Source organism: Callithrix jacchus, chromosome 12 (assembly GCF_049354715.1).
Source record: "Callithrix jacchus isolate 240 chromosome 12, calJac240_pri, whole genome shotgun sequence".
Taxonomy (NCBI): Eukaryota; Metazoa; Chordata; class Mammalia; order Primates; family Cebidae; genus Callithrix; species Callithrix jacchus.
The window spans coordinates 24,258,678-24,282,603 of record NC_133513.1 but is presented as its reverse complement, the minus strand read 5'-3'; the positions used below and the strand labels follow the sequence as shown (position 1 = coordinate 24,282,603).

Genomic DNA, 23,926 nt, shown 5'->3' with positions numbered 1-23,926 from the left:
ACTGGTATCCTTATTGAAAGAAGAGATTAGGACACAGATACACAGAGGGACCATGTGAGGACGCAGTAAGAAGACAGCCATCTGCAAGTCAAGCAGAGACGTCTCGGAAGAAACCAAACCTGTCGACACCTTGTCTTGGACTTTTTAGCCTCCAGAACTATAGGAAAATAAGTTTCTATTGTGTAAGCCATTCAGTTTATGGTACTTTATGGTATCCTTAGCAAACTAATAAAGGATGAAACCCTGAATTTTTAAAAATTTCAAAATGTGTTTACATAATCTACCCCTTTTGTCCTGATTATTCAATGAGCAGCCTAGAAAAGTCTAATACCTTTCTGGGGACAGCTACATTTTAATAATCCACCTACTTTACTAAGCTGTGTGTGCTGGGAGAAAAGTGAGGGAAGTAGAGTCAGGCTGTCCGTCCACTGCTGCAATTGCAACTAATCCCAAAAGCTGAATGCAACAAGTGAACAGCAATGAGAGAAGCCCCAGAGAAGGTTTGAGTCTGGTCTGTCAAAAGCAGGAGAGGTTACAGTCCTTGTGATATGCCCTTCTCCAGCTTGCAGCTTTTGGCAAAGATCAGAAGTTAGGAATGCAATTAGCCTGTATTAGAGACAAACAGCCTATCAGCAGCTTGATCTTAGATGGTCCCATTAAAGAATAAGCCCTTTTCAGTCACGTTCCAGGACGGTTTCCTAGTTTAGTGTATCACAGAGGGGGTCCTTAATCTCCAACGGCCCCAACGTCTGAGTCCTGGCCATTAAGCCTGTGTCTGCTTTCAACTGAGCATAGCTTATGTTGGTTGAGGCTGAAACAGCTCATGGCAGACAGTAGCAGGTTTCAGTTTAGAGTCAGGACAGGCAATTAGGATCTGTGAATTTGAGATTCCAACAAGCCAGCTGCTTTTCTTCAGCAGCAGTGAAGGCATGCTGTGTGGCCAGACAGCTGTGATCCAAGTCCAAGTGACATGCAAGGCTGCCTTTTTATGTTCTTGGTCTTAGAGTCCAACTGACCCACTCAAAAAACACTTATTAGACAACCATCAGCTTCTAAGGGTAGAGATTTGATTTTGGCAAGGGCTCATTAGCAATTTAACTATATTTTCATATTCCAAACAGAGATTGCTTCTCTTTCCATGTTGTCTTCCTCTTTCCAGAGGCTCCAGTAGGCACCAATCACAGCAAAAATCATCAGTTACATAATTGTTCTGGTTCCAGTTTCTGAAGAAATTAAATTCCAACCTATCCACTAGTGGCAAAAAACTAGTAAGCTGTACCCCACTAACACCTTTCATATTTTATTTTTGAGTAGCTTTATTTGATTGGGGTGATCCCTCTAGCATTTATGAAATTAACAAGCATAAAACTTTTTTTTTTTAAGAGATGAGTAGCTGCGACTACAGACGCATGCCACTGTGCCCAGCTAAGGTATGGTTTTTAAGCAATTAAATCAACCAATAAAAACAGAATAGTTTTCATTCATACACTCAAGGCCTGCTGAGCACCCACTGCATGTATGTTTTACTTGTTTGATTAGAAATGTTTACTAAAAAACAGCAGAGCACAATGACTTATGCTTGTAATCCCAGCACTTTGGGAGGCCAAGATGGCTTGAGCCCAGGAGTTCAAGACTAGTCTCGGCAACATGGTAAACCCGGTCTCTATTTAAAAAATAAACAAATGAAACTGTCTACTTAAAAATTAGCTGTGTGAAAAACTGATATATATAAAATAAAAAATAAACAAAAGAAAGTTAAAAAAATGATATATTGAAGAAAATGCACCTAATTCTCTTATCTCCTTTCATAGCTGTTTCCATGTTCTCATATTCCCTTGTAGTCCTTGTCAACATGGAATCTGTTTTATACAGTTGCAATTACAGCCCGTGAATACAATATATTTGTATGTTATCAGTAACAATAATACTAACAAGTGAACCCTTGTTGAGCATTTACTATGTGCAAGGCACAGGGCTAGGAGTTTTACAAAGATGATCTCGTTTACCTTGGGTTACTTACCCAAGGTTTATAGCTAACAGGTGGCAAAACTAGAATTCCAACCCAAGTCTTGGGCGTTGTCTGGCAAGCCCTAAATCCCAGACTCATTTGTTCACTTGCTTGCTTACTCCATAACAAAATGAAGTATGATCTATCAGTTAAACTCACAGACTAAAGAACTCCTCCCTCACTAGCTGTATGACCTTGGGAAAGTACTTAACCTCTCTGTACCTCAATTTCCATGTCTATAAAATGGGGATAAAGTGCCCACTACAGTGCCCATTTCCTAGGATTCTATTCAGGAGATGACGTGCCTATTTCCTAAGGTTCTTGTAAAGAGATTCTGCAAGGACAGCACTCCAAATAGTACAGGCATATGGTTTTGACAGTTGTGGTTGTTGTTATTGAAATAAGAAGAACCTGCACCAGTTCTCAGAAGCTTAGGGTCTCTGACAGGCCTTTCCAATGCCTGGGGCTCTCTATTTCCTCATTCTCCTTGACTCCTCTGACCCTACTCTTCCTTAGGCTCTTACCGCTCCTGTGGGAAATCAGAAAGAGCAGCCAGCAGACACCACCAATTGAGATGAATGCAGCTGAAAAGGCACAGGTCGGTACAGCCAAGAAACACCACGGGCTAATGTTCAGACCCATGGTCTGAAAGCCAGAAAGGGTGTGAATTTCACTCCTGTGTCTCTTTTCTTGGATGATTTTCATCTGCATGACCCATTGGCCCAATGCCCAGTGGATATGAAGATACAGAAAAGTCCAGGTACTGTTTTCAGGAAAGCAAGATGTCCTGTGTCAGTTCTTCTCACTTCAGGGTCCAAGTCAGAGTACACATGGAAAGCAGGTGGGGCCAGCTCGCCAGCAAAAACTTCAGGAGAGCAAGGGATTGTGTTCAGAGCCAGCTGCCTTGGAGGCCAAGATATAGGAGGAGCTGCATAAAACATGGACTTTGCAGCCAAGTAAGAGCTTGTCTTGATTATAGCTCATCCATTTATTAGATGTGTGACTATGGGGCAAATTTACTTAACCTCCCTGAACAGCAGTTTCCTCCGCTGTAATACAGGCTGTGAAAATCCCTTTTTTGACAGCTGGGAGGATTAAATGTTTGTACCTCATAGATACAAAACAAGGAAGGGTGATTTCTCCATCTCTTCTTTGTGGTGGACTGATTATAAAGGCCAAGATGTTTTTATTTAAAATTTTTAAAACATGTAAGAATGCTATGCCTTATACTCTCAAGGGGTTTTGCTCAAGGTGCATCACTTCCTAATAAAAGTAAGTATAACTACCATTTATTGAGTGCTGACCTTGAGCCAGTACTTATGTTTTACATGTATTAATGCATTTCAATCCTCATAATAACCTTATCCAACCTCCCCGTTTTATGTATGAGAAACCTGAGGTTCCATGAAGATAACTTGCTCAAAGTCACAAGGCTAGGCAATAGCAGGCTGGGATCTGATCAGCCTAACTAGCACTCACTCCTCACCACTGATGGCTCTCAAAATGGGCCCCTCTGACCCTCTTCTAAGAACTCTGTATTTTGTTTGATTCCTTGGCTTTCTCCCTCACTAAGCAGTGAGATAACTAGGGACAAGAACTGGCTCCCATCTTAATGTCCACTGAATCCCCAGGACCTAGGAAGTGCTTAGTGCTCAGTAGTGGCTCAGAAAGCATCTGTTAAATGAGTGAGTGATGGTGCTCTTTTCTCTGTGCAGCATATGGTGGGGGGCCCACCTTCTTACCCCTAAATGGCAGCAAACATATATTCTACAAAAAGCACAACCCCATTGCTGGGGGCCTCTAGAAGTGTTTCAGTTATCATGTTCTTATGGGAACTATAGAATTTGGCACGACATTTTGCTGAGACCAGTTCTGAAAACACCAGGCCTTTGGATACGCTGTCCCAACACTGGCAGTATCATTTCAGGGACCCTACAGCTCCACAGAAGCTAACCCCCAGGAGAGCAGCCAGCTGAATTTGACTACCTACAGTAACCATCTAGGTTGTCAGATGCCAATGTTTTTCAGGAGAATAGCTGAGGCCAGACAGAAAGTGGCTGGGAAGCACCCTCTGGGCTCTCACTGGACAGAACAGGATACAGAGAAAGGACTCCCTAGCCACCAAGACCTCTTCTTCATAGCTGAGAAACTTCCAAGGACATGTTAACTAGGAACAATGTCTGTCTGATTAATTTCAAGTCTGCCAGCACTCACATGGGTCAGTGACTAAGAAAGGAACTGTGGCCTCAGATCCCGAGGGAACTGATTCATTCAGAAGCGACTAATACAGAAGCCACCACCAACCCCAAACAACCATAAGGGCTCTGTGCAGCCATGTAAAACAGAATCAGTCAATGGGAGGCTCACAAGACAATCATTTACCTTTGTTCCCTGCACCAGGGATCCTGTAACATGAGACTTATCTGAAGCTGGAGTAGGGTCTGAGGCATGCTGGCGGGGTGTGTGAGGGTGGGAGGTGGGGGTGGTCACATTCAGTCACTCTATTAAGGATGTGTTAGATGACCCACAGACTCAAGCCTGACTCCTCAGGAGCTCACAGCTTGTGAGGGCTCAGACAAGAACATAGGTGCATAACTAAAACTCTATTGACAAGGGCCCCTCTGTAAGGTGCTATGGGGGACCATAAGGAAGCAGTTCCATGGCCCAGTCAGCTCATCAGGGGAAAAAATAAAAAGGAAGCAGTTCCAGACAGAAGACCAACTCCAAATGGTTCTTTATTGAACACCCACTTTGGCTAGGCAACATCCTCCCTCTGCCTGTAATCCAGGCTCAGGCAACCCCACAGAGTATCCTCAGAAGGTACCTCCCAAGACCAGGAGTAATGAGAGACTAGCCAGAGGGTAAGGGACAGCAGGGAGAGGGAGGAAAGTGAAGATACCAGAAAAAGAGGAGAGGCCTGAACTAGACAGCTAATGCTTTTTCCTGCCCAGCACCCATTCATCCCTTCTTCAGGTAATATCCGCCACCACAACCACCAGCAGCAACTCTCAGTCTCTGTGGGTACATGCCAGGCCTGTCCACTTGGCGTATTCCATCTTCCTGGCCACAATGATGCCTTAAGGCTGGATACCTTTCTCACCTGGGCCAATGAAAACCAAATCCAGCAGTTGTCAGCAAAGGGGAGCTCTTTTTATCAATAACTGGTGCTGTGGGGCCACACCGTAAAGCCCGAGAATAAAGCCGACTCAAATGAAAGCAGAGCTGAGAGCCAAAGAGACAGATCCCTGTTTGGAGTCCTGGGATGCAGCCTGAAGCTCAATCTAGCTCAACCTTTCCAGCTACATGAGCCATTAAATTCCCTCTGCCCCAAGTAAACTCGAAAGAGTCCCAGTCAAGGTCCTTCCCCTCTGGTTGTTCTTCTGCAAGCATTCTGAGGACAAGATTTTCTTCTCTAGGCTTACAAAAGTGATTGTGTGGTGACAGACTGTTCCTAGGTCCCTGGGGTGAGAACCACCATGGAGACAGACTCCAGCTGGCCTTTCCTAGGATACACACTCACAACTGTCAACACATCTTCGAATACATCAGCAACATAATTATAAACTCCTATTGTTTGTAGTAGCTATTGTTTTTGTCTTTCCAGCACCATATTTTGGATGGAGAAAAGGTCATGACCCAGACTGGATTAATCATGTGGCCAAACATGCATGGCCACAGAGACTGCTCCAAGAGGACACAGGACTAACAAACCACTGAGAACTTTGTGAGTTTCCAAATTAGAACTGGAAAAGAAGAAACTTTTCATTCAGGGCCCCCAAGATGGAAGGATACAGGTCTGGAGCTGTCAGCTGTCATGGCCCCAAATACACAGAGAAGGCTCATGTGCAACAGGAGGAAAGGAAGCCAACACAGAGGCCTGGTTGTGTCTGCTTATTGTCTCCCAATGGCCATTCTTCCCCCACTCCCTTACTAGCACAATCTCCTTTCAGAGTTTTGGCTGCCCAAGTAGAAACCATATTTACAGCCTACCTTGTTGTTAACTGTGGACACATGCCAAGACAGTAGGAACCTGGGTGCCTGATGATATCATGGACCAGCCACTTGCCTGGCCTGGACCGGCTGACTATCTCTGCACTGTTAGGGGAGAGAGAAATAAACTTCCATCTTCTCTGAGTTATGTATTTATTTTAAAAAATGACAAACTAGAAAGTTATAAAAAAAAATGACAAACTAGAAAGGAGTTCTAGATGGAACTAGTGGAAATGATTATATACAGCTGTTTTGTTTCACAAACCCCACAACTGGATATTAAGTCAGGATAGCTCCTGCTAAATTCTAACCTACAAGGCTGAACTGTTCTGCCCTACTCACTTACAGATCAGAGTATTAACTAAAGCCAACCTTCTCAGGCCCTTACCTCTAAATCTTCCTTCTAAGCTACGAGGTCAGAGCAGTACCAGGAAGGGTGTGCTACTGGCCAGAAGGAGATAGTAAGAACAACCCTAGCAACTTCATTTACTCCCAGGGCTCTGTGCCCACAAACTGATTTTAAGAGCCCTTCATCTTTATATGCGAATGGGCTCTAAGTACAGACATTTTCGTGTAAATTATAGAGTTTTGACAAATACAGGGTAGGCTGAATGGTTCTAGGCCAGGGAGCAAGAGTTCGCAAATGCAGTGTCTTCAGTGAAATAAGTACCTTGTGGCAAGAAGTAACCACCTGACTAATGTATCCACATGAGAGACTTATATCTAACACCTGGCAAAAGTACAGTCTGGGATGCTGAGGTCCCCACTTTTAGTGAAAGCCAAAGGCCCTAGGTCAAAATGCTAAAAAGTCTTTTACTAACTACCCTAGGACAGCTAAGGTCATTTTGGGAAGAAGAGAGAGAAACACTAATCACCCCTCCCTTCAAGTTTTAATAGCCAACAGGAATCTGGGCTCTGAAAAGTCACAAACACCTTTTCCCAGGATTATGAGCAATTGCAACAACTGGCCAATTGTTAGCAGAAGAAAAGCTGGGCATTACCTGTGTGAGAGGCACTCAGCATGGGCAGCGTATGGCTGTGAGCAGCACATGAGCTATATGACCTCCACACCATAAGGGTGCTGCTGCTCTGCAGGTCCATTTCAGGCGGGATCCAGCCATTCACAGGACCAAGGGGCTGGAGTGTTGGGAACAGATGATTCTGTGTTCCTCAGATAATGGTACAAAGTGACTGTTCATAGATAAGGTGTAAGCATAGCATGTGAAGATAACTCCTGCAGATGGTCTATTAGTAAATTCTTAAGAGCTTAGAGCCTTGAGGATTGAGAAATTCTCAAGACATTTTTTAAAAGAAGGAGGAGTAGATGTTGAAGACATAAGAGCTCTTCCTAGGTGTTGACTGGCTCACTTTGTCCCCGAATTCATTTTAGAGCTCAAGCAAATTCAAGATATGAGGCAGAGATGCTAGACTTGTGTCAGGGGCAAAAACTTCTGGTAGTAGCTCTTGGTGACGTCAATCATCAGCTCCTGAGTACACTCCGGGAGCTCCCCTGAGAAGAGTCCTAGGGAAAAAAAGACCCAGCTCTAAGGAGCTCGAAGAAGTTACAAGAGATTAAGATATTTCTCTGGCAATATCTTTCTCACCTTGTTCAGATGCACATCTGACAATTACTTAAACAATTGCTGGGGCTGTTCTGGTCCAGCGCTTGCTAAGAACAGCCAAATTTTTTCACAGCAGGACCCCAGTATGGAGAAATTACTATACAAAAGTCTCTCCTTCCTCCTTTACAAAAGCAGAGATGCATGACATGGCAGAATGTCCAAATGCCTCCCCAAAGAATCTAAGTGATGATTTTGTTCATCTTAGAAAACTCAGATTCAATGATTTGAGAGATGAGATTTATTTTTTAACTGGAAAAACAATTTAACCACCCAGTGGTAGGTATCATGTACTGTCAAATCTCTCCATTCATATCATTTTCCATCTGCGAATTTATGACGTGCCTCTGTATATGCGACATGATTTCAGCTGTGTAAAACAATATGGAGAAGATGATACTGTCTTGGGGTAGGGCTAAGGGAATACGAAATTTTCTTCTTCCTTCTGCTTTTCAGTGTTTTCCAAGTTTTCTGAAACAAGCATGTTTCACTTTCGTTTCCTCACATGTTTTATAATTTGGAACTCCAAGTTCCTGATTGGCTTTACCTGTGACCATTCTATCAGTCAAGGTCCAGAGATAATGTATTAATATTCACCCCTCTCAGGTATCCCCAAGCTATCGCTGAGCCATGTGAGATGCATAAATTAAACCCATAACCAATGTGAGGGTAACCCCATTGTTAAACTTCTCTAGACAGACTTTTTCCACCCAGAGCCCAGGCAAAACGAGAAATGCTTTCTTGTGCATTCCCTGTGTTGGTGGCAGATTGGTTCTACATCAACTTTTCCTTGAGAGGGAATCCTTTAAGATTATGTGAGGATCTCTCTGCCACGTGTGAATCCAAGGCTTTATTTCTACCCCAACATGACTATCATCCCTTAAACCAACAGCATTAAGCCGTGCAATCTTACAGCTTAGATTTAGTTTCCTCTTTGTGTTTGGCCCTTCATAATTTCCTTATTTTCTGATGAATCCAATTATGCATTTAAACAAATGCTTGCTATATGTTAGGTTGCATTTCTAGGTACTTTGTACAGGTGAATTTCTAAGTTAACTCTATCAACATATTGCCAGAGGTAAGAACTGTATGCACTCCTTTATGATGGAAAATACAACTGAGTTTTAGGAAGTTAAAAATAATGAACACCCAAGGTTACCTGGGCAGCCTGAGAAGACAGTGAATGGTGGGACCACAGTTTCTGGAGGTAATACTGTGTTGTCAAGAATTTTGCAGCAGTCTTTCAACACACATCGGCGTCCCTGAAATTAAAAGCTTGTTAATAGGAAATAGATCAGGAAATGGGAGTAAAAGTTGTCTTGCCTGCTATGTGAAAGTCTCCTTTCTATTTTCCCCATTCGTTATATCATGTAATAGCCAAGGGCAGTGACAAGAGGCTTGGTTGAAATTTCCTGCTTCAGGTGGTACCTGACAAGAAGGAGACAGCAAGGTTGTGAGAGTTTGTGTTTGTGTACATTTGCGGAAGAAGGCAGGATGCTAGAGACAGGACAATGTCTCGGGCATTACAGACTGTGAATTTCAGACTTCCATGATCTCTGTTTAATTTTCTCTGTGTTTTAGTGGACATCTATGCTTCTGCTTGTCCAGCATCCATTTCCCTTTCTTCTGGTAACAGAACCTGTGTTTTCCTTGGTAACCCCCCAGTCCACATCTCATCCATGTGCTTTACCCCCCAGCCCACACACCAAACCCCAACCCTGAACACAACGAAAGGTGTAGGCAATCAGCATATTACCCCAGTTAGTCTGATGGACCTCAACTTTAGGGCTTCTGCTGGGACTGCTGGGGAAAGCAGTACTTCCCACTGGGGTTTCTAGAGGATAGGCTGGAAAGCTGGAATAGGCATTCTGTTTCCATGAAGGAAGAACCTGCCTGAGAGTAAACCTCCCAGAGGAAAGCAGCACAGAGATGGAGACTAATTCTCACAACATAGACTGAACCCTGGAGCCATTTGGCCACAACATTAAGATCTACTCCTGTACTCTTAGTTTATATTCACCACCCATTCCACTCTGTACCCACCAGCTTAAGGTTGGTTGGTTTGCTCCTTTGTAAATTCAAACTGGAAAAATCCTGACAAATTCATTTGGATATGAAACTATTAGTTCAATTGTTCTCCCACAGGTGAGTGATAGTCATGTGAATGTTTGAACCTCAATCTTGACTTTAACCGCTGTCACCACTTTCCTTTTTTTTTTTTTTTGAGACGGAGTTTCGCTCTTGTTACCCAGACTGGAGTGCAATGGCATGATCTCGGCTCACCACAACCTCCGCCTCCTGGGTTCCGGCAATTCTCCTGCCTCAGCCTCCCGAGTAGCTGGGATTACAGGCACATGCCACCATGCCCAGCTAATTTTTTATATTTTTAGTAGAGATGGGGTTTCACCATGTTGACCTGGATGGTCTCGATCTCTTGACCTTGTGATCCACCCGCCTTGGCCTCCCAGAGTGCTGGGATTACAGGCTTGAGCCACTACGCCTGACCACCACTTTTCAACTCTGCCATGATCCACAACATTTAGAGAGCAAGAAGTAAGGTCTGAGAGACTCATCTTTTATGGGTTAAGGGAAAAGTGGGGCTTCTGTGTACAGTTTACAGCTGTACCTCAGGACTCCTTGCTGATGAAATGAAAGTTTTGGTCATTTTTTATTGCATTTACATCAGGGCCTGTTAGTTTTCTGGTACCCTGGTTAGACAATCAAAAAATATACTGGCCGGGTGCGGTGGCTCAAGCCTATAATCCCAGCACTTTGGTAGGCCGAGGCGGGTGGTTCACAAGGTCAAGAGATCGAGACCATCCTGGTCAACATGGTGAAACCCCGTCTCTATTACAAATACAAAAAATTAGCTGGGCATGGTGGCACGTGCCTGTAATTCCAGCTACTCAGGAGGCTGAGGCAGGAGAATTGCCTGAACCCAGGAGGTGGAGGTTGCGGTGAGCAGAGATCGCGCCATTGCACTCCAGCCTGGGTAACAAGAGCAAAACTCCAACTCAAAAAAAAAAAAATATATATATATATATGCCTAACCGAGAATGTGGAAACCTTTACAAATACCAGGACAATGCTAACCTGCCCAGACCTCAGCTTTTAGCAAAGAATATGAAAGACCTTTGATTTGGTTGTGTTTAAATTTTTCCCTACTATTAAACACTTAAATCATATGTTTTTTCAAGAAAAGGTAGATTGCTAAATAAACTTCTTATGAAAGCATGTTCCTCCAAGCTCTGAATTTCCCAAGTGGCTGATCTCTCTCCAGCTGGGTGGAAAACAGCCCTGATAATACTTGGCAACATCTTTGGCTCAAAAGCATATTACATCTATTTGGATTATTCATTCTTCATTCCTCTTTGGAAAGTTATCTTCCATGGGTTACCTGCTAGTGGCAATTTAAAAAATATAGCAACTAACTATCTGCCCTGGTGACCTCAAATGAACATAATCCCAAAGAATTCCTGTCATGCCTAAGCCCCTACTAGTAAATACTAACTCAGACTAAGTTCATGAGGCACAGAGTAAAAGAGCACCCAACATGCTGCATAAGGCATGATATAGTCCCATGGAAGGATCCACAGACAAAGGGCCCTAGAAAAGACCAGTTGACAGAATATTTTCACTGTGTACACCAGCCACCATGCAGCCTGGTACCTGCTCTGTCCACTGGTTGGCCATTTTGCCCACTTAGAGAAATGATGCTTAGCTGGGTTTCAGAAGCTGTCTGGATAGACTGATCAATCAAATTAAACATTTTAAATGTAGGTATTTCTTAGGCATGAAATGTACTGATAATAGCTGAGGAGATAAAAGCTGAGACCACTTCTTCTTCTTTTTTTTTTTTTTTGTGACAAAGTCTCACTCTGTTGCCCAGGCTGGAGTGCAGTCTTACTCTGTTGCCCAGGCTGGAGTGCAGTGGGATGATCTCTGCTCAATGCAACCTCCACCTCCTCAGTTGGGTTAAATCAACTGATTCCTAGGCTCCAATGGATCAGGGTCCTAAAAATTCTGCTGAGCAAGGGGCCTACTTGCACCCTGAATTACTTGCAGATGGGTTTAAATCCCAGTCTATCGCTTTCTAGCCCTTATAAAATCCCTTAATTTTTGTTTTTTTAAGAGATAGGGTCTTGCTTTGTTGCCCAGGCTGGTCTTAAATTCCTGGGCTCAATGGATTTCCTGCCTTGTCCTCCCAAAGTGCTGGGATTACAGGCAACAACCATCACATCTGGCCCCAAATCCTTTAATATTTAAGCTCCTCAATCTTTGTATCTGTAAACAGGGATAACACCTGACACCCTTGAATTGTTGCAAGGATTAAATAAAATCATCAAAAGAAAGAGTTTAACATCATAGAGTAGAGGCTTGACAAAGGCTTGCCAATATTAATGTCTAGAAAATATGCCAAATCCTTTTTTTTTTTTTGGAGTCAGTGTCTTGCTTTGTCACCCAGGCTGGAGGGCAGTGGTGCAATCTTGGCTCATTGCAAACTCCGCCTCCTGGGTTGAAAACATTCTCCTGCCTCACCCTCCTGAGTAGATGGGACTACAGGAATCTGCCACCATGCCCAGCTAAGTTTTGTATTTTTGTTGTGACAGGGTTTTGCCATGTTGGCCACACTGGCCTCAAACTCTTGACCTCAAGTGATCCACTGGCCTTGACCTTTCAAAGAACTGGGATCACAGGCATGAGCCACTGCGCCTGCTTGAAAAAAATTCCAAATCTGTCAAGAAAAACCAACTTTGGGAAGACTGGAAACTATTGCTACCCTGCTTGGTCACAGAAAGAGTCCCACTGATGTGAGGGATGGGAGCTGGAGGGAAGGTGAGGCTGCTTCAACAGCAAGTCATCATACTCACAATCACACAGTTCTTGCCAACATGAACGTAGGAACCAATCTGAGCTGCATTGACCACACAATCTTCCTCAATAAAGACATGGTCCCCAATATGTAAAGGAAAGAATGCAACACTAGAGGAGGAAAAGAAGATGAACAAAAAAAAGGTCAAGGTGATGTACTTTGGATCAAGGTTTATAGAACTACAGATCATAATCTGAACTTTAGCATGTTAAGACTGTTCCCAGCAAGGAAAGAAACCTCTACCATGTTGAAGAAAATGAATGTGATTACTAGCTCAAAACTGAAATATTACGCCAAAGAAATATGCAAGGAAAAAGCAAGGCAGGAGGAGCAAGATCTTCAAAGCTAAAAGAACAGGTACCAAATAAAAATCAATGAATGTTCATTCCCACTTCCTTTGAAAATGGTCACAGATCACATTTTTAGTAACCTGCCCTATAACGTTCCTGGCGATTGACTTTAGGTTCATGAGTTATAACTTACACATTCAGCATTCTAAAAATTTATTCATTCACAGATTTCACTGAGAGCATACTATGTGCCAGACTCAATCCTAGAAATTAGGGATATAAAAGTGACAAAAGAGACACAACCCTGTCCATGGGCAGCTTACAGTCAAGAAAAGAAATGAGATTAAACAATGAGTACTGACAATTATGATAAGGGCTACAGAAACATAATATTAAGTTATGAGCATATATAACAGGGAGACCTTTCCTAGTCCATGGCTTTAGGAAAAACTTAATTGACTTTGAGTAGGAGTAGGCAGGCTTTCCCCAGACATCTGACATCATTCCCATCCCATTCTCTAGGGTTCCTCAAATGTCACTGATAGCAGTTCTGTGATCACATTCATATGTAGTTGCTATACCTTGGGATGTAAAATATTTGGACTGGAATGAATATAAAGAGCTAGATGTTCATTAGCTCCTTTCAATTTTGTTCTATTCTGTCTGGAATATTTTTTCAGAGATAATACCTGTCCTCTATGAACCTATAATTTATTTAAATCTTCCTTAATTAGTATTTTTGGCCCATTTGTATTTTGGTCCATTAGTATTTTTGGTCTGTTCCTCTTGTGCGGCAATGCATTCTTTGATCTCATCACCATCTGTAGCAGTACTGACAGTTCTTTAATTTTAATTTTAAATTAAAAATTTCAAGTTTGATACCCCTGTGACAGGTATATCACATCATATAGTAGCTGTCACATGTCACTATCTGATTAATTGTTTCTACCACTAGACTTTGAGGCAGGAACCTTGAGGCAGGAACTCTATTTTATCTATTTTTATATATTCTCAGCTTACAACCCAGTTGTGGGCATGAGGTAGGTACTCAATAAATGCTTGCTGACTTATTGGTTGAAATACAGATGGGTGACAGGAGGGCAATTAGCCAAGGAGGATAGTGGCAAAGAGGCAAAAAGAATACTTTAGCACCATATCAGCTATGGTGGTCAGTTTGCCTGCTCTGTCCATGGCCTTTCTCCCACTGAAGTCATTACTCCCACTGAAGGATCAGTGGACCTAACTTGATTTAGCCCTCTGAGTCAAAGCCGTTCAGATCAGGGATGCTTAAGGTGAGCCAATCAGATTCTTGCTCTCAGAAGTTTAGAAATAAGACGTAAGAACTCTGGTTGGTGTCTGCTGGAAGCCTAAATGGAGAAATGATATAAATTCAGGCTGAGTCAGCAAGGTAGACTCCATGAACAAATGGGGCAGGTATCTGAGAGAGAAAAGGGAAGTAGAAATGCAGAAAGAAGGGCAGTATAGAAGAAAAAATGCAATCTCTGATACATAGAGGTGTACGTAGACAAAGCAGTCTTGATTCCGGCTAGCTGTCCAATTTCAGGTTCCGGTCCTTTGTGAGGCCTGGCTTCCTCCTTTTCCTACTCTTAGATCCCATTATATATGCCAATCTGTTTGATCAGAAACCCTTTGCTTTTGCCAGAGGATAAGTAGATTCTGTTTGTGGCAACCAATCATCAACCAGACTGGGAAAATCACCAGCAGAGTTGCGTTCATTATGGTAAACTCTTACTCAGTGCTTCAAACAACGGGACAGACCTACTCATTACACCACAACTCAACACATGGACCACACCACCAGTGGCAGCTTCTTGCCCAAGACCTAAACAAAGTAAGTAATTAAATTACATACCCTTTGCTGAATTTCTTGAATGGTGGCCTTATGACACTACGACTTTTCACAACACAATGGCGCCCAACTCTTACATTTGCCAGATCCCCTCGGATAATACAGTCATTCATCACAATGGTCTGTCAGACAAAGCAATTTTTAAAAATTAGCAACACAGCCTAAGAAGTAACAAAAAAGAACAGATTAACAAGATACTGATTCTGGCAGAACTTTGACAGAACATTTCAAATGTTCCGCCAAAAAGAATAACTGTAAGGTAAAAAAGAAAACTGCCCTCATGACAGTGATGCAGTTAGCGATGCTCCTAGTACATCACAAGCTTGCCCCTTAATCCTCTATGAATAGGACTCATTGAATGAGCACTTACTGAGAACACCTATAGCAAATATGGCTTATGTGTCTCTTTAGATTCACTCAGGTCCTCGTGCCCCGAAGCCTTGGCTGCTTGCTTACCAAGAGTTTTGGCTGCTCTACCTTTGTAGATAGTAGTTAGAATACCACCTCCAACTCCATGTTCCCAGAGGTGGACCCACTGGAGTTCTAGTTCATCTCCCAACCTCTGAATTCAGATTAAGTGCTACACTGCAGAGTGTAAGATGTGGCTTCCCCAGAAGTTGCCCAGAGAGGCTGAGTAACACAACCCATATGTCTGGGAGAATTAATGCCTTATACTTGTGTAGGCACCCTTAAAATGTCTGCTGAATAAATGAATGAGGTTAAAAAGTGCATATGCTGGAGTTATAGCTGGAAAAAGTAAGCAAGGGACATGCAAGTAGATTATGAGGAATTATGTATGCTAAGCATAGAAGCTTAGACATTTTTCCTAGAGGATATAAGCAGTCAATAAAATATTTTATTTCATTAAAAAAAATTTTCTGGCTGGGTGTGGTGGCTCATGCCTGTAATCCCAGCACTTTAGGAGACTGAGGTGGGCAGATTGCCTAAGGTCAGGAATTCAAGACTAGCCTGGCCGACATGGTGAAACCCTGTCTCTACTAAAAAAACAAAAATCAGCCAGGCATAGTAGCAGGTGCCTGTAATCCCAGCTAATCAGGAGGCTGAGGCAAAAGAATCACTTGAACCTGGAAGGCAGAGGTTGCAGTTGGCCGAAACTGTGCCATTGTACTCCAGCCGTGGTGACAAGAGTGAGACTTCGTCTCAAAACAAAACAAAAAAAAATTTTTTAAGACACAGGGTTTCACTCTGTTGCCCAGGCTGCAGTGCAGCGGCACTGCAACCTTGAGCTCCTGGGCTCAAGGCATCTTCTCGCCTCAGCCTTCTCAGCAGCTAGGACTACAGGTGTGTGCCACTACACCCCACCAATTTTTAAAAAAATGTTCTGTAGAGATGGAGCCTCACTATGTTGCCCATACTGGTCTTGAACTGACAGGCTCATGCAATCCTCCAACTTCAGCCTCCCAAAGTGCTGGGATTGCAGGCATGAGACACGGCACCTGGCCCCAATACTGTAAACAGGATTAACATACACAAATTTCCATATTACTACTCTGGAAGCAGCCTGGCATCTCTGCATGAAGGATATAGGTGACAGACTTGAGAAAAATTGACCCTTTAGATGACTAAAATGGATCAAGGCAAAAATAGATAATGGGCCTTTTCATTTTTGGAGATGGAGTCTTGCTCTGTCACCCAGGCTGCACTGCAGTGGGGTGATCTTGGCTCACTGCAACCCTACCTCCCAGGTTCAAGCAATTCTCCTGCCTCGGCCTCCCAAGTAGCTGGAATTACAGGCATCCACCACTATACCCAGCTCATTTTTGTATTTTTAGTAGAGACGGGGTTTCATCATGTTGGCCAGGCTGGTCTTGAACTCCTGATCTTAAGTGATCCGCCCACCTCGGCCTCCCAAAGGGCTGGGGTTAGAGTCATGAGCCACTGCACCTGGCCTATAACTCAAAATGAATTAAAGACCTAAATGGAAAGCCTGGGACTATAAAGCTACTAGAAGGAAACGGGAAATGCTTAAAGACACTGGTCTTGAAAAAGATGAATAAGACTTCAAAATCAGAGACAACAAAAGCAAACAAACAAATGGGATTATATCAAACTAAAATGATCCTGCACAGCATAGGAAACAACAGAATGAAAACATGGCAGAATAAATCTTCGAATTATGCTTCAAACACAGGATTAAGATCCAGAATATATTAATACAAGAACTCAAACATCTCAACTGCAAAAAACCCAAATAATCTGATTTGAAAACATGAACAAATGATTTGAATAGACATTTCTCGAAAGACATACTAATGGCCAACAAATATGTTAAAAAATGTTCACTAAACATCACCAATCAGCCAGGCACGGTGGCTCACGCCTATAATCCCAGTATTTTGGGATGCCAAGGCAGGTGGATCACTTGAGGTCAGGAGTTTCAAGATCAGCCTGACCAATATAATCCTCGTCTCTACTAAAAATACAAAATATCATCTGGGTTTCGTGGCATATGCATGTAGTCCCAGCAATTCAGGAGGCTGAGACAGGAGAATTGCTTGAACCCAGGAGGTAGAGGTTGCAGTGAACCAACATCACAGCACCACACTCCAGCTTGGGCAACAGAGTGGAGAGTCTGTCTCAAAACAACAACAACAACAACAAAATCACTAATTATCAGCGAAAGGCAAATTAAGACCACAATGAAGTACCATCTCACCGAAGTTAGGATGCTTATCATAAAGATAAAAAACAACAAATATTAGTGAGGATTCAGAGAAAAGGAAACTTATCCACTGTTGGTGGTGTGCTAACCTACCCTGTGTTAGCCTGACAGTCTCCATCTTGCTGAAAGCCAGAGAGACTCCATCTTTTTTTTTTTTTTTTTTTTTTTTGAGACGGAGTTTTGCTCGTTACCCAGGCTGGAGTGCAATGACGCTATCTTGGCTCACTGCAACCTCCGCCTCCTGGGTTCAGGCAATTCTCCTGCCTCAGCCTCCTGAGTAGCTGGGATTACAGGCACGTGCCACCGTGCCCAGCTAATTTTTTGTATTTTTAGTAGAGATGGGGTTTCACCATGTTGAACAGGATGGTCTCCATCTTTTGACCTCGTGATCCACCCGCCTCGGCCTCCCAAAGTGCTGGGATTACAGGTGAGAGCCACTGTGCCCGGCCGAGACTCCATCTTAACCTCCACCTAACCACTCCCGCCATTTCTCCCTTAAGTGTACACCTGGGTCATGCTACTGTGCTGGGTCATGCGGTACTTAAAACTATAGAAGCATATAACCTCTGTAACCATATCCTGCTTTGCAAGCCCACTTGCTATTGTGAATAACCCCTTGATTCAGTATGGCAAGTACTGAATACCCACCTTGATAACCAGCAATCATGGGAACCACGTGTGTATACCCTCCTCGGTAATCAACAATCATGGGAACCTCCTGCCTCCTAGTTACCAGCCTCCTTATCTAACTTGCTTGTTCTGCTTCTGTAAATTCTGCTTCAGCTAGGCTCTCCCCTCCCCTACCTTAAGCAAGGTATAAAAAGGAATCCAGCCCCTTCCTCGAGGCCGGGAGAATTTTGAGCATCAGCCATCTCTTAGTGATCAGCTAAAAAAGTTCTCTTAGGCCGGGCATGGTGGCTCAAGCCTGTAATCCCAGCACTTTGGAAGGCCGAGGCGGGTGGATCACGAGGTCAAGAGATCGAGACCATCCTGATCAACATGGTGAAACCCCGTCTCTACTAAAAATACAAAAAATTAGCTGGGCATGGTGGTGTGTGCCTGTAATCCCAGCTACTCAGGAGGCTGAGGCAGGAGAATTGCCAGAACCCAGGAGGCGGAGGTTGTGGTGAGCCGAGATCGTGCCATTGCACTCCAGCCTGGGTAACAAGAGCAAAACTCTGTCTCAAAAAAAAAAAGTTCTCTTAATTTGGAACTCAGAGTGTGGCGCTTTCCTTCTGACTCACTCAGTTTTAACAGTGGGATGTCGACTAGTATAGCCACTTGGAGAAGAGTATGAAGGTTTCTTAAAAAAACTACAAATAGGGTCAGGTGTGGTGGCCCACACCTGTAATCTCAGCGCTTTGGGAAGCTGAGGCAGGCAGAATACTTGCGGTCAGGAATTCAAGACCAGCCTGGCCAAGATGGTTAAACCCGTTTCTACTAAAAATACAAAAATTAGCCAGACATGGTGGTGTGCACCTGTAATCCCATCTATTCGGGAGATTGAAGCATGAGCATCACTTGAACCAAGGACACTGAGGTTGCAGTGAACCGAGATCATGCCACTGCACTCCAGCCTGGGCAACACAGTGAGACTCTCTCTCAAAAAATAATAATAATAATAAAATAAATAAATGGTGGTGCATGCCTGTAGTCCAAGCTACTAGGGAAGCTGAGGTTCACCTGAGCCTGGCCTGGAAGGTCGAGTGATCTGTGATTGTGCCACTGCGCTCTAGCCTAGGCAACAAAGTGAGACTCTGTCTCAAAAAAATTAAACAAATAAATAAAATAAAGATTTTTTTAAATAAAAATAAGCCACAGAAAACCAAGTAAAGTTAAACAATATATATTATTTAGGGATATGTGGAAAATTTGTTTAAATAACAAAGAATTTATAAGACAAAATCAGGACAGTGGTTTCCTCTTGGAGGGAGGCAAAAACAGGAATAGGGAAGGAACATAAAAATAGGACTTATTCTATACCAATTACATTCCAATTCTTCCTCTGAGTATTGGGTTCACTGGTGTTGATTTAATTTTATGCTTTGTAACGTGTCACATATATTCTTTTGTATACACAAAATACTGCCAAAGTAAACATCTTTAAAAAGCAAAGGGCAGCCAGGCGTGGTGGCTCATGCTTATAATCCCAGCACTTTGGGAGGCCGAGGCGGGCAGATCACCTGAGATCAGGAGTTCAAGACCAGCCTGGCCAACATGGTGAAACCCCATTGCCACTAAAAACACAAGAATTAGCCAGGTGTGGTGGGGCATACCTGTAATCCCAGGTACTAGGGAGGCTGAGGCAGGACGATTGCTTAAACCTGGAAGGTGGACGCTGCAGTGAGCCAAGATCGTGCCACTGTACTACAGCCTGGGCAACAGAACAACACTCTGTATTAAAAAAAAAAAAAAAAAAAAAAAAAAAAAACCAGGAGGCTGAGGCAGGAGAATTGCCTGAACCCAGGAGGCGGAGGTTCCGGTGAGCCAAGATCGCGCCATTGCACTCCAGCCTGGGTAACAAGAGTGAAAAACTACGTCTGGGGGGGGGGGGGGGGGGGAAACAACCAGCAAAGAGCCCTCAATAGGCAAAACAAGCTTACAAAAGAACAAACACGGAGGACTCATATTGCGTAATTAAAAACATTATAGTAAGCCAAGCGTGGTGATTCATGCCTGTAATCCCACTACTTTGGGAGGGCAAGACAGGCAGATCACCTGAGGTCAGGAGTTCAAGACTAGCCTGGCCAACACAGCAAAACCCCATCTCTAGCGTGGTGGTGCCGGCCTGTAATCCCAGCTACTCAGGAGGCTGAGGCAAGAGAATCACTTGAACCTGGGAGGTGGAGGTTACAGTAAGCTGAGATTGTGCCAAAGCACTCCAGCCTGGGTGACTGTCTCGAAGAATAAAAATTTTAAAAAAATTTTTAAATTGGTAACTTTTGTTATATATTTCACTGTGGAAAAAAAAAAAAATCTGGGGCTGGACACGGTGGCTCACACCTGTAATCCCAGCACTTTGGGAAGCTGAAGCAGATGGATCACTTGAGGTTAGGAGTTGAGACCAGCCTGGCCAACATGGTGAAACCCCATCTCTACTAAAAATACAAAAATTAGCCAGGTGTGGTGGTACACGCCTATAGTCCCAGCTACTTGGGAGGCTGAGACAGAATCGCTTGAACCTGGGAAGCAGAGGTTACAGTGAGCTGAGATTGCGCCACTGCACTCCAGCCTGGGTGACAGAGTGAAACTCTGTCTCAAAAAGAGGAAAAAAAAAAAAAAAGAAAGAAAAGGAAACTATCTCTGGGCAGCAATTACTGAATTATATTTCTTTTTCACTTAATTCCTTCTTATGACAGACTTAATGAAGGCTAATTGTGCTTCTACTGAAAATATTTGTGATCTCTTGGTTATAATGAGACTATTTTCCTTGGAAGTTAGACATGTAACATTTAAAGAAAAATTATTTTCAAAATTGAGTGTTCCCGATAGCAGGAAAACAACTGTGAACTTCGCTGTTTGCCAAGCTCAAATATACTTTGTGATATTTTCTTCCCAGTTTATACTCTTCTCTTTGCTTTTCACATTTATTTTGATTACAAGATTCTCAAGCTTTCAGATTCAACTTTGCATATTTGTCTCATACTTTAATATCTTTTCCAATTCTCACATTTGTTTTAAGAGTTTCAGTTAACAGTGAATTATTATTACTAAACAGATAAGTTTATGAGTATTATTTTAGTTTCTATCTTCAAATATTTCATTACTGATTGCACTTTGTGTCCAGTAGTTTAATGCATACTGTAATATCGTAGAATAATGTTAGTTCTAAGTACCATTGTATTTTGTTCCTGGCTTAAAGGGAAAAAGTTTTTCTGCTGCCTCTTATTGAATCTTTTTGCATCCAAGAGATCTTACTTAGGCCAGGCGCAGTGGCTCACGCCTGTATCCCAGCACTTTGGGAGGCCAAGGTGGGTGGATTACTTGAGGGCAGAAGTTCCAGACCAGCCTGGCCAACATGGTAAAACCCTGTCTCTACTAAAAGTTCAAAATATTAGCCGGGCTTGGTGGCAGGTGCCTGTATCACAGCTGCTCGGGAGGCTGAGGCAGGAGAACTGGTTGAAATTAGAAGGCAGAGGTTGCAGTGACCAGAGATGGGGCTACTGCACACCAGCCTGGATGACAGAGTGAGACTTTGTCTCAAATAAAAAAAGAAAAGAAAAGAAAGGAGATTCAACTGAGAGAATAAAAAATTTGAAAACAAGACAATTGAAAATACACAATAAATGGGAGATATGGCAACATTTTATCTGCCCTGCTAATGTGATAATTAGCAGAAAGCAAACTAAGGGGTTTGTAGCCTGGAGCTGGCTTTGTCCCTTACCTTGCCATTGAGAACGATGTTCTGGCTTCCACATAACACCGACTGGCGACTGACTTTGTTCCCAGATGCCTAAAAGAAAACAGTAGAAAACCAGGGTGAGCAAACTTACTGGGTTTCTGGACTAAAGGTTTCTGTCAAGAAAGCTCATATTTGAGAGGAAAAAAACTTAATGTGGGGTGCTGTCCATGATAGAGTGAGTCCAGATATCAAAAAGCAAAGATGGTTGAGGAAACTATGACTGAGCATGGTGGTTCATACCTGTAATCTCAGCACTTTGAGAAGCCGAGGCAGGAGGATCCCTTGAGGCCAGGAGTTCAAGACCAGCCTGTGCAACATAGTGAGACTCCTTCTCCGCAAAAAAAAAAAAAAAAAATTTTTAATTAGCTGCTCGTGGTGGCAGTGTCTATAGTCCCAGCTCCTCAGAAGGCTAGGCTGGAGGATCTCTTGAGCCTGGGAGGTTGAGGCTACAATGAGCCGTGATTGCGCCACTGCACTCCAGCCTGGGCAACAGAGTTGAGACCCTGTCTTAAAAAAAAAAAAAAAAAGGCCGGGCGCGGTGGCTCAAGCCTGTAATCCCAGCACTTTGGGAGGCCGAGGCGGGTGGATCACGAGAGATCGAGACCATCCTGGTCAACATGGTGAAACCCCGTCTCCACTAAAGATACAAAAAATTAGCTGGGCATGGTGGTGTGTGCCTGTAATCCCAGCTACTCAGGAAGCTGAGGCAGGAGAATTGCCTGAACCCAGGAGGCGGAGGTTGCGGTGAGCCGAGATTGTGCTATTGCACTCCAGCCTGGGTAACAAGAGCGAAACTCCATCTCAAAAAAAAAAAAGGAAACTAGGGACTCAAGGAATGAACCCAGAATTTGAATGTATCTAGCTTAGTGGCATTAGACAGATGTGGATTCAAGTCTCACTTCTTAGGCTTTAGAGCCCTAAAACGAGTATAATGACTTTATGAATATCAGAGTTGTGAGAATACAAAGAAAGCCAAAATAACAATAATGTTGGCCGGGCGTGGTGGCTCACGCCTATAATTCCAGCGCTTTGGCAAGCGGAGGCAGACAAATCACGAGATCATGAGTTCAAGACCAGCCTGGCCAACATGGTGAAACCCGTCTCTACTAAAAAATACAAAAAAATTAGCCGGGCATGATGGCAGGCACCTGTAATCCCAGCTACTCAGGAAGCTGAGGCAGGAGAATCGCTTGAACCTGGGAAACGGAGGTTTCAGTGAACCGAGACCCCGCTACTGCTGGGCAAAAAAGTGAGACTCCGTCTCGGAAAAATAAAAATAAAAACACACAGAAAACAAAACATAGTAATGTTTATTGGTCACCTGCCCTGCTTCCAGGATTTTACAAACATATCATGTGCTGATCATAAAGAACCAAATTGGCAGGGCGCGGTGGCTCACGACTGTAATCCCAGCACTTTGGGAAGCCCAGGCGGGTAGATCACCTGAGGTCAGGAGTTCGGGACCAGCATGGCCAACACGGTGAAACCCCGTCTCTACTGAAACTATATAAATTACCCGCGCGTTGTGGCAGGCACCTGTAATCCCAGTTACTCGGGAGGCTGAAGCAGGAGAATCACTTGAACCCGGGAGGCGGAGGTTGCAGTGAGCTGAGATCGCGTCACTGCACTCCAGCCTGGGCGATAGAACAAGACTCCGCCCCCCCCCGCCCCCCTCAAAAAGAACCTAATCGTTTTTAGCACAAGTTAACAGATTACAAAAGGCAGTGTAAAAGGGCCAGAAGCCCGAGCTGTAATTCATATTAACAGGATGGGACTTGTCCTACCCTCCTAAAAGCACTTTATCCCTATGAGAAAAGCAAGAATAAATACAAAAAGCCAAAACTAGCCATGCCCGGAGTAAAGAGCAAAGCCAGACCGTACAGGGAGCGTCGCTAGATACTCCGGGACTAACGGCCAAAGGGACCAGGGTGGTGGGGTAGGATCAGGTTGGGGCCGCCGACCCGGCCTCAAAGGGATGCAGGCTTAGAAAAAGGAGGGTAGCTATCTGGACACGCGCACCGTCTCGATGTACTCGGACTTGTTGTAAAGCAGCTCGCCCAACTCCATGGCCGCCGCCTCCTTCCCTCAGACCCGGCTCCTGTCAGAATCCGTCGGTCAGTCTTTCTGAGATTCCGGCTACTTCCGGCCGCTCCTCCACTTCCGCTCTAGGTGGACCTCTGGGTCTCATCGA

At 43.7% G+C, this 23,926-nt stretch overlaps 1 protein-coding gene across 2 annotated transcripts; it reads right to left on the bottom strand.

Moving 5' to 3' along the window:
• Nucleotides 1-4,725: 4,725 nt before the first annotated feature.
• On the bottom strand, nucleotides 4,726-23,879 carry DCTN5 (dynactin subunit 5). 2 transcript variants are annotated; one of them, XM_002755997.6, is made up of 6 exons: nucleotides 23,755-23,879; nucleotides 21,718-21,786; nucleotides 14,654-14,772; nucleotides 12,489-12,600; nucleotides 8,777-8,879; nucleotides 4,726-7,520 (listed from the first exon to the last, which is right to left on the bottom strand). In XM_002755997.6, the coding sequence occupies exons 1-6, from the start codon at nucleotides 23,800-23,802 to the stop codon at nucleotides 7,423-7,425; spliced, it is 549 nt and encodes a 182-aa protein (XP_002756043.1). In that variant the 5' UTR covers nucleotides 23,803-23,879; the 3' UTR covers nucleotides 4,726-7,422. The 2 variants fall into 2 exon arrangements, with proteins under 2 accessions (XP_002756043.1, XP_009007567.1); XM_009009319.3 differs by lacking the exon at nucleotides 4,726-7,520 and adding an exon at nucleotides 7,844-7,987.
• Between the last annotated feature and the right edge of the window lie 47 nt (nucleotides 23,880-23,926).

Excerpts from the sequence above, each read along its gene's own strand:
- DCTN5 (XM_002755997.6), bottom strand. The coding sequence starts at position 23,802 with ATGGAGTTGGGCGAGCTGCTTTACAACAAGTCCGAGTACATCGAGACG. Across the intron at positions 14,773-21,717 it reads ACATCGTTCTCAATGGCAAG|ACCATTGTGATGAATGACTG; the intron begins GTAAGGGACAAA and ends TTTGTCTGACAG. Across the intron at positions 12,601-14,653 it reads TTCAAGAAATTCAGCAAAGG|TGTTGCATTCTTTCCTTTAC; the intron begins GTATGTAATTTA and ends TTCCTCCTCTAG.